Below are 14,412 nucleotides of genomic sequence, written 5' to 3' on the forward strand. Positions count from 1 at the left end.
ACCCACAACTTACAAAAGTAGTTTATCCGGTCACTTCCAGCTACTTTCGGATGGTAAGTGGGGTTTCAATTACTAATTTACTACGACTAATTAATTTTTTTTTTTTTTTTTTTAAAAAAAAGAATTTTGAAATACCAATAATGCCCTCATTAGCTTTACTTATACTAATTATTTTTTTTATTTTTATTTTTTTTTTGTTTCCCAAATCTTCATATTCATCAGTTGAAACTCAGGTTCAAATTCCAACCGCAAAACAAGAACATTGCTGCGGATTTCAGTTTCACCCATCATAGCGAAATCCCTTACTATCTTCTTTTTTTAAAAAAAAAAAAAAAAAAAAAAAAAATTAGTAATTGTATCCCATTTTACAGGCGGAAAGCAGACGAACGTGACCGACTGCCACGGGCTAAATGGTCTTTTTATATATTTTTTTTCTCCTTTTGACTAGCGGCTGCAAACAAGGTTTGTGGAAAGACCCAATACATGGAATAAAAGAAAATCAGAAAGAAGCAGGGATTAACTTTTTTTTTTTCTAGTTGGTACTCCACACACGTCTCTATGGAGATTCAAACCTCTGATCTCCTTTTAAAAAAATAGAGGCCTAGTACCGCTAGGTCACAAGCCTATTTGGTGGGATTGAATAACTTTACCAAGACATTCATACGATTGTTCACATTTTAAAAAAATGGTGTACAATTTAGTCGATCTATATACAGATTTGAGAGAAGTCATTCTTAAAAACAGATATATATATATATATATATAAGTAAAACAGAAGCACTAATATAACAAACGACTACAATAAATGGGACAGAAAACATGCAAGTCTGAAGAAAAGGGCAAGGCTCTATTAGGCAGATTAACAACTAAACATATCATTCTACATACATAAAAACATGACCATATTTCCAACTTTTCTATCCTTTTACTCTTACCCTCCTATATATTCAACAGTTGCAACAATGGCAATCAATCGGACATGTCATATTCAGCCCCACTAGATTGATCCATTTCTTGGTCTTGCACGACCTTCTGTTGTCTCCCATCACCGTCTTCAATGTCTTCTCTCTTTGAACTCAATAAATTCTCCTGTAAAATATAAATTATACCGGGGCTATAATAAATCAGCGTGGAATAAGCAGAATGGTACCAAAATTCAACATCCAAATAATTAAGGTTTATAACAATGTTTCCATGTCATACCCCGGATTCCTTCGATTGTATGGCAGAAACAGTTGATCTCCTCCTTACAGTCACTCTTGAAGGTGGCGGAAAATGTTCAACTTCTTCATTCGATTTTCCTTCCCTGGCCCTCTTTTTCCTTAAGATGAGCTTTGTAGGAAGGGGCTGCATCGTTTGTTTGAATTAGCTGAAGGCCACTGATTCACCTACACAAAATGAATATGCAGATTGAAGAAAATATAAAAACATTTGAAGTACATACCACATAGCGTGCCTCTGATTCACTAAATGACACGAAGTATGTTGTGGGGTCATCTGCATCATCACCACGCACCTGCCAATTCATTGAAAGAAAATTATCACGTTGCGGTTTATGATAAAACTATCTTCAAGTTCACATTTCTCCAAAAAAGGAAATATATACATAAAATAAAATAAAATAAAAAAGAAGAAAAAATGGTACATACATCCCAGTGGTACTCGCGAACCCATGAGAATGAGATGTCTTCACTTTCGTCATACATGTCCTTCTGAATCTGCCACCATCACAACACAAGTATACAAATCATTGAAGAATTGCCCAATTAGAGTCGATGGGGGAAAAAATTAGTAAAGCATTTTCCAAACAGAAAAATCATGAAGTGTTAATGTTTTCTTATTTTAATCTTAAGTTTGATTTACCTCATCAGGTGAAGGGGCCATGTATGCCAAAAACTTTTCTGGATTAGCCGAGCCTGAGCCTGTTGCCACAAAACTTTTCATAATGCCCTGGGGTGGGCCATGAAAGATGGGTTAAACAAAAAATTCATAGTACACCAATATACAATTAGAATGACAGTATACAATTATAATTTCCTAAATCAGTACAGGAGTATTGGTTTGGACAAATATATCTCTCAAACAATATCTATTTGATCTTAAAACTGCACAAGTTTATTCGGTAAGAAACCACTTGATACATTACAGGAAAGTGTAAATATAATGATCATAAGTATGAAAATTCCTTACTTAACCAAGAAATGCTTGTTCTTTAGATACACAGTGGATTAGTGGCTAAATTGCAGTTGTCCCACAATTAGTTAGCTAGTTCAAGGTAATCAGCCATGGAACATCATTATTTATATTCGCAAACAAACAATATTCATGTTGCATAGGAATTGGTGCAAGAGTAAGGTGCCAGAAAAAATATGCTCAAAAAGCAAAAATAAAAATTCAAAGGCGCAAGTAGAACTCTATAAATAATTTCAAACAAAAGGAGGCTGCATGTGTTGCTGCTGAGACAGCCCTGTCATCACCGAGCTATGTCATCCCTGAGCCATGTTATAATTTTTTATTTGCATGACATAAAGGGGAAAAGGGTTGGTAAGAAAAGAAAGAAAAGAAAAGGACAAAAAAAAAAAACGGCTGGTCTTTGCAGCCTATCACTGGATCCTGAAAATACAAACAAAATTTCCAACAATTCGAAATTAACTCGTTAATCTTCTACTTGAACGATAAAGGCAACACACATTGGGCTATAGCTATATCCACCAACACTCCTGTATATTCAATCAAACACACATGTATGTATGTATTTATACCTGTGATTCATAGGCATCGCGAACAGATTTGTCCAACTTGCTGTATGTTTCTGAATCCGCAGTAGGAGCACTATCAAATGCCGCAATGACAAACGGGTCATCGTACCTGGCACGATAAGGTCATAAATAAATCAGCTAAATGTCAAAAAGAAAATGACGGATGCCACAGGATCATTAATCACAAAATTTGAACAGAGTAGAGTGAATGCACCAACTAGATCCACAGCTATAGTCCTGTCAGTTCATCATGATAGGAACAACATTTGAAGCAAATATGGATCATATGACCACCCATTTAGTTCATAATTACTATATATTCGAAAAGGCATAGTTATATCATAGCTTTTATTATTATTATTATTATTATTATGGATAAATACTCTCAGTTACTATGCTTTTATCTACTGATAATAGCATAATTAAATGTGGCAGCATTATCTCTATGGAGAAGGTAGTTCAGGAAAATAAATAGAAAATATAAATTTAGTGCCAGCATCAGTCCTAAATAGTTGAGTTTGAGGATCTGTTGAGTTAAATCGGTCTTGTCATATATAAGGACATTTTTACATGTGGAAAACACACATGCATAAACAAAACTTCAATAATTATGTCGAGACTCCATACCGATCAAAATCAGGTAGTAACGGCAGAATCTCAACAGGCTGTAGTTTCTTATTGGTTGAATGACCGGGCTGTGCCTTGCAGGCCTCAAAGGAAGCCTCGATTTCCCGGATTTTACTTTCCCTGAAAAGTTAGAAGAAAAAGAAAAAGAGCAAATATATACTTCTTCTCTTATATTTCTCTTCAAGTGAACAGAGTGGAAAACAACAGACCTATTGTTAAATTTCTGCAAAATGTTGCGGCCTCTTGTTTGCCTCAGTTCTTTTGCTTGTTTTTCAGTCAGAGACTGCAAATAGCATTGTAACAAATAGTGCATTAACTTCAGAAGGATTTCTAGAAACAATAAGCTTCTCATACTCTGCCTTGGTTCTACATTACCTGTTTTGCTGCTTCCACGCTAAGAGGAGAAATATACTGCGTTCTAACCAGCCAAGAAACACCTTTGTCAGTAGGCCGTTCTTTTCTTTTTATTCCAGTTTCCTTGATAGGGGTTACAGGATCATCTTCCCGCAACAATTCTTCATCTTCTGGATCAAGGTGTAGCTTTTCATCATTGGGAGGACTAATAGGCAAGGGAAATGACAATCAGAGTTGTGTTGCTAGGAAAATAAAATGTACACATGTACACACACACCCCCACAAAAAAATAATAAAAATGAAAAACTACCAAGGTAACCAAAAACAGGTTTACAAGAACAATACGTGTATACACTGAGATCAAGTAGGTCAAGCGGTATGCTTAGATCTGGCTCAACATATAGTTGAGGCTTGTGCAATTTCTCCAATGATGTAATTGTGTATTTAGTGAATCTGCAAAAATGGATCATAATTGTTACAAAAAGATCAAAACAATGAAAGTTAAACCTGAAATTTAAGAACATCAAAACAACAGAAAATTTTGTTTCCATAATGTTTAACATAAATTATAGTTCCAAACAATTGCATGTTTAAGTAGATTATGCAGTATCATATTCGATGAAGGTTAACCTTAGTGCTTATAAGGTGGATGTGCAGGTATGCAATAAGTGGTTGCCGTGTGTAGTGGGCTCGCAAGGGGTTATGGTTCTCCAATGATTCCAGTATTAATTGTTTTCCTTTTACTTCGTGTTTTGTTTTAAATAAATGACTCTCCAATCTTTGTGTACGGTACATGAAACGAAACATGTTGCGAGAAGTGTAGTCTAACTACTGCGGAGGATATGTACCCAGTTAAGATGGAAGTGGTGGTGGAGGTAGAGGTAGTGACAGCAGTGTTGGAATTGCATGAGGTAGCTCCTTCAAATGTGGAAGCAATCCAATTTACACATTTGCTATACCGCATCAACACATAAGAAGCAGAATTGGTGGCTGAACCCCCTTTAATCACATTTGACCTATATACTTTTTATGCACCCTCTTTTTGGTCTTCCCTCTACACTCAATACTTAAATGCAAGCAACTCCATCTATATCTGAACTATATTATAAATTGATCTAGTATTTCTGGAAAAGGTAACAAATTTTTAGTACATTCATTAAACTTTTTCAGTTTTCTCAGTGTGTTTGGAATGAGTGTTATATTGGATGCAACTCCTCTCTATATTAGTATAACCATATCAATTAATTTAGTTTCCACAGAAAAGTTCAAAATTCATTATAAATTCTTCAAAGAAATTATATTTACTCAACAGAGTTAAAAGGAAAGAAAAGGAAACGACAAGGGCTAGCTTATCTCATGCTTGGTTTTACAATGAGGAGAAAAAGGCAAGAGGCAGTTTGCCAACCCTTTAAATTTTTACTATATTTCCACAAGTGCGATATTTGAAAAGAAATGATAAATGATCTAGTGATTCCCCATTTCACCTCTGTATTTTTATAGAAAAGTGAATTCCTGCTTTACCCCTTCTACTCGGATTGATTACCAATTTTGCCCCTATTTTCTATAAAAGGGAAGTTCCTATATTTCCTTCAACTCATATAATACAATCTAAGTAGCACAGACAACTGCGGGACATGGACACAACAACACGAATGAGCTGACACATCAAATCATAAAAAAGTACGACGGGCGGAACATAAAGATAATAATAGAACTTTAATTATTGTATATATCTATTGGATAAGACAATTATAGAACTTTAACAAAATTTTTATTTCTATAATTGAGAGTTGCATAATTAAGAAATAAAGCTACATGAATATCAAAAAGATTATTGTAATAACTACCACTCCTACTTTTTTACAATCATATGTTTTTCCCACATGAGAAAATGTCATTGCATGCTTGATTGTGGTGACGTTAGGTACAATGTCTATTTTCTAAAAGAAAAAAGCTTGGACACTTTGAGGTGTGTTCATACCGTTCCCAAGATTATCGGGCATAGCTATGCTTAGATGTGATTGTGTTATATAATAATTGAGTTGTGGAGTGCATAGGATGTGTCCGCAAAGTGTCCAAAGTGTGTCAGTTAAGTGTAAATATATATATATATATATATTTAAAATTATGAAAATGACAAGAAAGTGTCGGACACACGTCCAAGACTGTCTGAAAAGTATCAATGTCCATCATGTTCAGGGCACCTTCGTAGAGCTGTCAATACTTCTTAATATAAAAAATTCCTTTCCTTTTTGTCCATTATCTTTACCAAACAAGTGACTATCAGTTCTTTCCTAGTTATCAAGCATGACGAGAGTCAACGTTATTCTTTCCTTTCTTTTATTCCATAACTAATGCTATCATTTTTCCCCCTTATGGTCTTGCTTATCCAGAAATATTGGTAAATAAAAGTTGCTTCTAGCTAAAAAAAACCTTGGAGGAGCTACTGAACCAAAGGGTAATAGAAAATTACATATTAATGTTAACATTTCAACTCCTGATAAGTATGATATACCATGAGCCTATGAACTCATTCTTCACAACTCTTGTATTAAACGGACATATTCATGTATATGCATGTGCTTTTACGTAGACGGATGGATGAACACGCATGCATGAAGAATGCTTTGAAGTTAAGCATCTAGTGGCTATACAAATGATTCTCGCAAGTAGATTGCATACCGATCTTTGTCTCTCCATAAAGACAGAAGCTTTGGTTGTGCAGTTGGATCTGGTAGTTCATTCCGAAATCTTAGAGGACCAGACATGTACAAATTAAACCATCAGTATTAATAATAAAGAATATACTAGCAAAAGTATCAGATGCATGCTATCAAATATGCCTGGGCACAAGGTTTTGCCTGTAAAGGAGATAGAAAACATTATAGTGAAAACAGAGAAGGATAAAAAAGGCAGAATATATTCAAAACAACATTAAGTAAATGTTGGAAGTTAAAGAAAACAAATAAGCCTTCACGGTGGTGTAACATTAAATGTTTAGTTGGAAAGAAAAAGAATGTATTAGACAAGAGAGAGAGAGAGAGAGAGGTGGAACATGTAAAAATAAGAGAATATGAAATTTTCTATCTTCTTGTAAATTTTAAAATATAAGATCCCCAATTTTGTACCAATACATGCACAAATTCAATACATCAACACTGGAATATAAAATTTAGTTCAGGTTTTAAATTTCAGTTACTTGCCTGCAAGTTTGGATAAGCCAATACACTAATCCGTGCAAAAGTTTTAGGTAGATATTAGCATAGCCTCAATGTGCAAGATCCCATGTGGATGTCCTCATATTATTCAATTTCAAATTTATCACCTCCTCCTATACTCTAATAAAAATATAGTGAATTTTTGTGACTACAGCTCCAAATATCTCCAGGGAAAGAAAAAAAAAAACTTGATACATATTTTTCATAGTGTCTCAAACCCAAAGATATAAACACTGTTACCAAGAACAATGATTGTTTAGATTTGTGGGGTGGGGATGAGGATGTCGTATGACATAGAATCCAATATGTATGACAAGAGCGATAAAGATAATTCTAAACCTATTTTGTTTATATGCAGGTGGAACACTCTATTTTGGAATACACAACTTCTCTCTTTACTTCTTCAGAAATTTATTATCATTAATATAAGACAAAGAACTTACTGGGATTTAGTAACTTGGGCCAATGATGTACCATGACATTTTCTTAAATATTTACCTAATACTACCTTATTACATTTTAATTCATTTTCTTTCTTTCCTATTTTCTTTCCCATGTTTCTCCTCCTTTTTTTTTTTAATAAGTTCCCCCCATGTTTCTCTTCAGAAACCAAAATACCAAAATTATTAGTAGGAACAGATTTTTTATTACTAATTCAGTAACCTAGGAAAAAAGTATATGATCTATTGGGACGTCATGGAAGTCACTAGAGAGTAGAGTATCACCATCTCCTGGTAACTTTGACTCAGTTGGTACATGACAGCAAAAAAGTTACTGAGTTTGCTTCTTTACTATCTCACAAGTAATAGCTATTGCTTACAAACATTATGGGACTGAAATGTAGTATAAACCTTAATAATTCATACCACAGCCATGTTAAACCAGTATAAACTTCAACCAAATGCTTTGCTTGACAAACTCAATCTTCAAAATAGAATCAAAAGAAAAAGAAAAAAAAAAAAAAATTGCTAAAAATTTGTTAGTTCAACATAAAGAGGTTACTGATTGTACCAGCAAAATTTATATCTCTAAAGAGCCAAGGAAAGCAAAACAAAAAAATGGAGAAGAAAAAATTTCAATTTGGTGTCATAACATACTCACTTCAACTTGCAAAGGAAAGTAGTCGGCTTCTTCAACCGGTTTTCAATCCTCTCACCACTAAAAAGTGGAGTAGTTATCCTCTCACCCAACCGTGACCCACTAATCGAACCATGCCCCCTCATCCCAGAAGATAGCATTTGGGTCTTTCGCAGCACTGTGTTTTTCAATTCCTTTAACTGCTGCCTTTGCTTCTCTTCTTGCTTTTGTTTTTCCAGCTCTCTTGTCTTTCGTAACCTCCTCTCTTCCTCCGTCTCAATCCTCCCCGAATGCCCTTTTGATTTCTTAGCTGACACTGGGGGAACAGGAGGCTTATGTTGTTTAGGCGGAGCCCCCTGATTTGAATGCTCCAATTCTCGCAACCGAGGGACCACTAGTTCCTTAGATGCCCCCTTTTCACCATCTGGTCTAATTTCCTTACTTTGGCTAATTGTTGGAGAGGATGAGGGAGGTGGCGGTGGAGATGGAGGGGGTGCAGGTGGAGGAATTGAAGAACTCTGGGGCGGAGGAGGCAGTGGTGGAGGTGGAGGTGGTGGTTCTAGCGGCTTCAACTGCTGACGATTGAATTGTGAGTACTGAGAAGACAGGTAGTACATTGGAGCTGGTGTGGGCTGTGGCGGTAAGTTAATTGAATTCTGAGACATGGAAGGAGGTGGTGGTGGTCGGTTTGGAGCTGGTGTGGGCTGTGGCGGAAAGTTTATTGAATTCTGAGACATTGAAAGAGGCGGTGGTAGTCGGTTTGGAGGTTGTGTGGGCTGTGGTGGTAAGTTCATTGAATTCTGAGACATGGAAGAAGGTGGTGGAGGTCGGTATGAAGGTTCCTTCGGAGGTGGTGGTGGTGGTGGTGGGTATGAATATTGTTGTTGCGGCTGTTGAAGATGATTAAGAGGAGGATGTGGAGGCTGAAGCTGATTCATAGATGGAGCAATGTAGTGTTGTGATGATGGTGCTCCATAACCTCCACGCTGCAAACCCGAATTTGCAGGCATTGGGTTATAGCTCTGAGAGAAAGACGACCCATCACCACCACCACCACTGTAAGCCCAATGTGATTGTGGAGGCGGTGGTGGTGGTGGAAGGGGGTTCGGTGGACTAAATGACTGTGGAGGTGGCGGGAAAGGCCTGTACGATGCCATTGCCACTACTGGATCTTCTAGTACAACCAAGTATACCCAAAACCCTAGGAGAGAGAAAACAGAACGTCAATCAAAACATGTTCTGATAGAAATCTAAAAGAAGTAAAGAAAAATTAACATGCAAAACCCTAGGTGAGAGAGTGCTTGAAATGCAATCGCTAATTTTTCTGATGGAAGTGGAAAAACAAAAAAATTAAGAATAAATAAAAAAAGGAACAAATTGAAATGTAACAAAAACATCACCTCAGATACTAATTATAAGCTCACTTAGCCTTCAAGTAGAACAGAATGGAACCCTAGGCCAGGTAAAATACAATGCCGATTCTCAATTTTGTGCTGGAATTTATAAACCCTGGGGGAGAGAGAACCAAAAACCCTATTTCAGAGAATACTCATTAAAGATCAAAGCCTCATTTGGTTGTGAACAAGAATCTCTAGTCAACAAACATTAAATGCATACATATCTATATGCAATGCATATATGGAGAGAGAGAGACAGAGAGCATATGTTTTAGAGAGAGAAAGTGACCGGAAAATCCAACCGGCGATTGACAGCAGATTATTAAGTTGTAATTAGTACAGCACACTGTTTTCAAATACTAGCAGCGTATTTTGGCAGTTACTTAAAATTGCCCAAATCTAATGTGGTTTTCATAATCAGAAGTATTGCAAGTAGGGTTAATTGTATGTAAAATGGAATATACATAGATGTACTAATTTCATGTCTATGAATTAGTGTTAACTACTAAGTTGGAAATAATTTTCTTAAAAATTAAACCTTTTAAAAAATATATAATAAATTACCAACTGCAAAACCAAGTCACTCTTTCATATATATATATATATATAAGAAAAATATTTCCAACTTAGTTGTTAACACTAATTCATAGACTAGAAATTAGTACATTCAAAATATAGTATATTTTTTGTTGGTGTAGTGCCCCATGGAACATCCCATAATACATGCCGAGAGTGCCCCTAGGAGATACAAAAATCTATAATCAAAGAGCAAATAATATTGTAACGACTCGAATTCGGGGATCCGAATCGTCATCCGCGTCTTTACCTAAATCCGAGGTTAACTAAGGATAAAATGGCCATTATGTACCTTACTATGAGTTATGAGTCATAATGAAGTCATACTAGTTATTTATAACCACATTGGATCATTAAAGAACAGTAAATCCAACTTCGAGTTCATGCTGAAACCTTAAGCTCACGAGGGGTAAAATGGTCATTTTAAGTTAAAAATTATAAAATGAGATTGAAGTGTTGGAGTTGCTTTGCACAATCAACTGGATTTGATACCAGTTGTTATGGCGGAAACGCAAATAACAATGTTGTTCAAGGAATAATTAAGCAATCACGAAGAATAAAAAAATCATACACAAAAATACAAGATATATATGATTTCGCCAAATCTTAGAGTTACTTCTATGGAGTACACCAAACAAATTCACAATGAAGAAGATTAAGAACTACAATGGATAATTTTCTCTCAATCTCTCTCAATTGCTCTTTCTTGTGTTGGCACAAATTAATCATACAATACGTATGATTTCTTTCTAATTTTCACACACCCTAAAATCTTATTAGGGTTGATATTTATAGCCCTCAATAATTTGTCCTGTTACCCAAGAATTGACTCTAAAGGGGGGTGAATAGAGTCAATGGCCAATTTTTGCAATTTATAGAAATATAATTTCTAATCAACAATCTAACCAATTATGCAATAATCAAGATATGGAATTAATATATGAAAGTAAACAATTTCTAGCATAATTATAAAAGAGATAAAGGAAGAGTAATTGCAAACAATGACTCGAAAATTTTTGCGAAGTTCAGAAACTCCTACTCCTCGACTCAAGACCTCTTGAGACTTCCCAATCCACTGTGGCTTCTTCTTAAGGGTGAAGAGCAAACCTTTACATGAAACAACTCCTTACTTTGCTTTGCAAAGAGAACAACATTCCTTTAGTCTTTCTTTGGGTCACACCAACCCGGTGGATCATACTAACCTTTACAATAGATAGTAACAAGAATAATAAAGTACAAGAAATCTCTCAAAGATAGATGTACAAATTTTAACTCACAACTAGAGTATTGATGAATAAAAGTGAAGCTGTAATGACCCAGTCATTTTTCTTCCTTTCCTTTTTCTCAGATTTTTACGGATATTTTTTTTTCTTTTTTTTTTTTTTTTTTTTTTTCGTTGTCTTTTCTTTTCTGTGTTCAGTTTTTCGTCACTTGATGTCGTCTCGAGTGCTCTGGAATGATTTCCGAGACTCTTTTTCTTGAATTAACAACTTCCTTTGAGGATCGTGTCATTTCCACATTTTTATTTTTTCCGGACACTATTCACTTTTCGTCTTTTTCTTGTTTATCATTTTTCCTTGCACAACCTCACTTTTTGTGTTCGGATTTGATTCCGGTTTTACATGCATCTATGATATTTAAAATTCCATGCCATGTGTATTTTTACTTTCTTAGAAAAGCATAATTAGTGTTTACTTTTCTTGTAAAGGGTATGGATGAATAACTTTTTGTAATATTCTTCACTTGTAGGGTTTTAGTGTAATTAAATAAAGTAATTATATTTTATCTTGGGGACCATTTTTCAATCTAATTTGGAAGATATTTTGGAAAATGACTTTTTTGCAATTTTTGGAAAATGTGACGAGTGTCACATTCTTATGGTGCCACTTGTTGGTATTGGGGTGAAGTGACTTGGATGCTTCATCTTGTGACATTTGGAGGGTGGAGATTCACCCACTTGTTGGCCTAGGATTGGTGCATTTGTTGGCTTAGATGGTTGACAAGTGTAGGCTTGAGATTAAGCCTAGGAAGGAACCTTGGATTTGTGACAAGTGTAGGTTCACATTTTAGTCTTACAATTATTTTTGGGCTACTATGGGATTATGGTTTTAAAGGAGGTTTTTGTGCAATTGACCATAGATGTGTGTGTTGACCATGGTGTAGGATCACATAGTGAGTGGAGGATTTCTATTTCCTCCACTCACACTTTTTCACATTATGTCATTACCTTCCTCACCATAAACCCTAGCCTCCATTGATGAAACTTAAAGCCTTAAGCTTTGACTTTGATTTTTGAGAGCCTTTCATTGATTTCCAAGCTTAACCTTGGGAATACTTTTTGTTCCCCTCATCCTCCTCTTCATAACCCTTGAAGGGTTTGCCATTTTATGTTGATTTGCCTTGGATTCAAGAGGAGCAATCCTCTTGTGAGGTAGGGGGTGTTATAATTTATTAGCTAAGGGTTACTTTTGTAGTGACATATAAGTTGTATGCATGCATTTTAATTAATTTGAAAAATTAATGATGTATCATAGCTTGCATATAACTCACTTTAGACTTAGTATATGGCATGGCCATGACATGATCTTTGCTATATATTAAATTGGAATGATTTAAATGAGTTTTCAAATCTAGAGATTAAATGAATTTAATTTGATTTAAATTCTACTTAATTGTGTTTTGCTTATATTCTATTTTTGACTTGATATATGGTATGACCATGACTTAGTGATTGACATATATTAATTTGAGATCATTTGAACAACTTTTGAAATCTAGAGATTTAATTGATTTAAATTAATTAAATTCTATTTGATGATATCTTACTCATTTTACACTTTTTGATTTGATATATGTAATGAGCATGCTATGTTGTTTAATATATATTAATTAGAGGTTATTTGAATTTGATTTGAAATTTAGAGAATTTAATTATTTTTTTTGATTAAATTCTATCTAGTGGCTCCATGGATCTATTTGTGTTTTAGAAGTTGTTTCTATATTCAAATCATGGACTTGGACTTGTTGTGTATTCACTTGGTTGTGTTTTGAGCATTGGATAACATTGTTGTTATATTTATATTCATGAGAACTTGTTTTCTTTTTGGAATATATTGTTGGCTTGTGTAATGAATTGCACACTTTGTAATTGACATTATGTATGCCATTTTAGAATTGAAACTCTAAGGCATGGATTGTATGGTTTCAACCTACTTGTGCATGGAAGGTGTTTTCGTGCATTATATAAATTATGTATAAGTTGTGAACTTATTTGGTTTGTTTTGGAGTCTTGGGACATTGTTGTTACAAGTGACATGGCTAGAGTTTGGCTCTAGTGCAGGCGGTATGAGTTCTCCCCAATTGAGATAGTGCACATTAGGGTGGTCTTCCCAGCGAGTTAATGCCCGGAATAACCGTTTATGTCTTGGCTTTATCCAAGGCATGATGTCCAAGTCTTCCACTATTTGATTTCGCATTCAATTCCAAGTTGACAATCATGTTTAATTGTGACTTGTGGTTTTGGTTATTGGCGATTTTGATGTTGTTAAGTACATATATGCTAAATTGTCATATTTAGTTATTTTTGCACTTTAGATTCCAAGTTAATAACTTCGAGAATCTATGTCTTGATGCATTGCATTTGAAATTCTAATTATGCTAAATGGTTATATTTAGTTGTCTTCGTATTTTAGATTTCAAATTGATAACTTTGAGAATCTATATCTTGTTGCTTTGTATAGCATGCCCTTATGTTGTTTGGGATTGCATGCATGATGTGATTTATGCTAGAAATGTTTTAAGGTAGCTTAGGATGCTCCCTGAGTCTAACCTTTGACATAGACATTAGGTAGCATGACCCTTTTGAATTGTTTCAAGTCAATGTAAAATTCTCTAAAGAAATTGACTTATGCATGCTCATTCTCTACGAGTAAACTTGTTTACTCACCCCGAAGTTACTGGAGGGCTGTTTCAGGTATGAAGACTTGGTTCGTGATGTTCATCATTGCTTGGATGATTGTAGACTTGAAGGTTTTTAATTTTTGTAAAGGTTGGCTTGGAATGCCACTTATAGCCTTTTAAGTCAAGATGTGTATATTTGATTCCATATATGTAATGTGTACATGAGTACACTCTTTACAATGTATTTGACATGTATGAGACAAAGCCGGAGGCCAATGACATGTAATTTGTATCCTATGTAATTTTTTTCTTCATGGAATATTATGAAAATATTGAAAAATGTTGAGTTATTGCTTCACCATGTTTGCATCGGGTATGGGAATTCTATTTTGATTCTTCCATAGGGTCTCATTAATCATGTATGAAGTGTGGCCAACGGCTAAATGGTATTTTGAAATCATTTCATAATTTTGAATTCCGAGTTTTCATTCCAAGTTCCATTTT

The 14,412-nt window shown here is 34.8% G+C and overlaps 1 protein-coding gene across 1 annotated transcript; it reads right to left on the minus strand.

Moving 5' to 3' along the window:
* Nucleotides 1-757: 757 nt before the first annotated feature.
* On the minus strand, nt 758-9,745 carry LOC132286734 (protein PAF1 homolog). Its single transcript, XM_059789112.1, has 13 exons — nt 9,436-9,745; nt 8,060-9,236; nt 6,423-6,491; nt 4,086-4,193; nt 3,762-3,945; nt 3,596-3,669; nt 3,387-3,506; nt 2,763-2,868; nt 1,864-1,950; nt 1,650-1,718; nt 1,445-1,516; nt 1,204-1,347; nt 758-1,089 (listed from the first exon to the last, which is right to left on the minus strand). The coding sequence occupies exons 2-13, from the start codon at nt 9,190-9,192 to the stop codon at nt 970-972; spliced, it is 2,286 nt and encodes a 761-aa protein (XP_059645095.1). The 5' UTR covers nt 9,193-9,236; nt 9,436-9,745; the 3' UTR covers nt 758-969.
* Nucleotides 9,746-14,412: the final 4,667 nt, after the last annotated feature.

Source organism: Cornus florida, unplaced genomic scaffold (assembly GCF_030987335.1).
Source record: "Cornus florida cultivar Cherokee Brave unplaced genomic scaffold, ASM3098733v1 CherokeeBrave_3.0.0_Hap2_Chr11, whole genome shotgun sequence".
Classification (NCBI taxonomy): Eukaryota; Viridiplantae; Streptophyta; class Magnoliopsida; order Cornales; family Cornaceae; genus Cornus; species Cornus florida.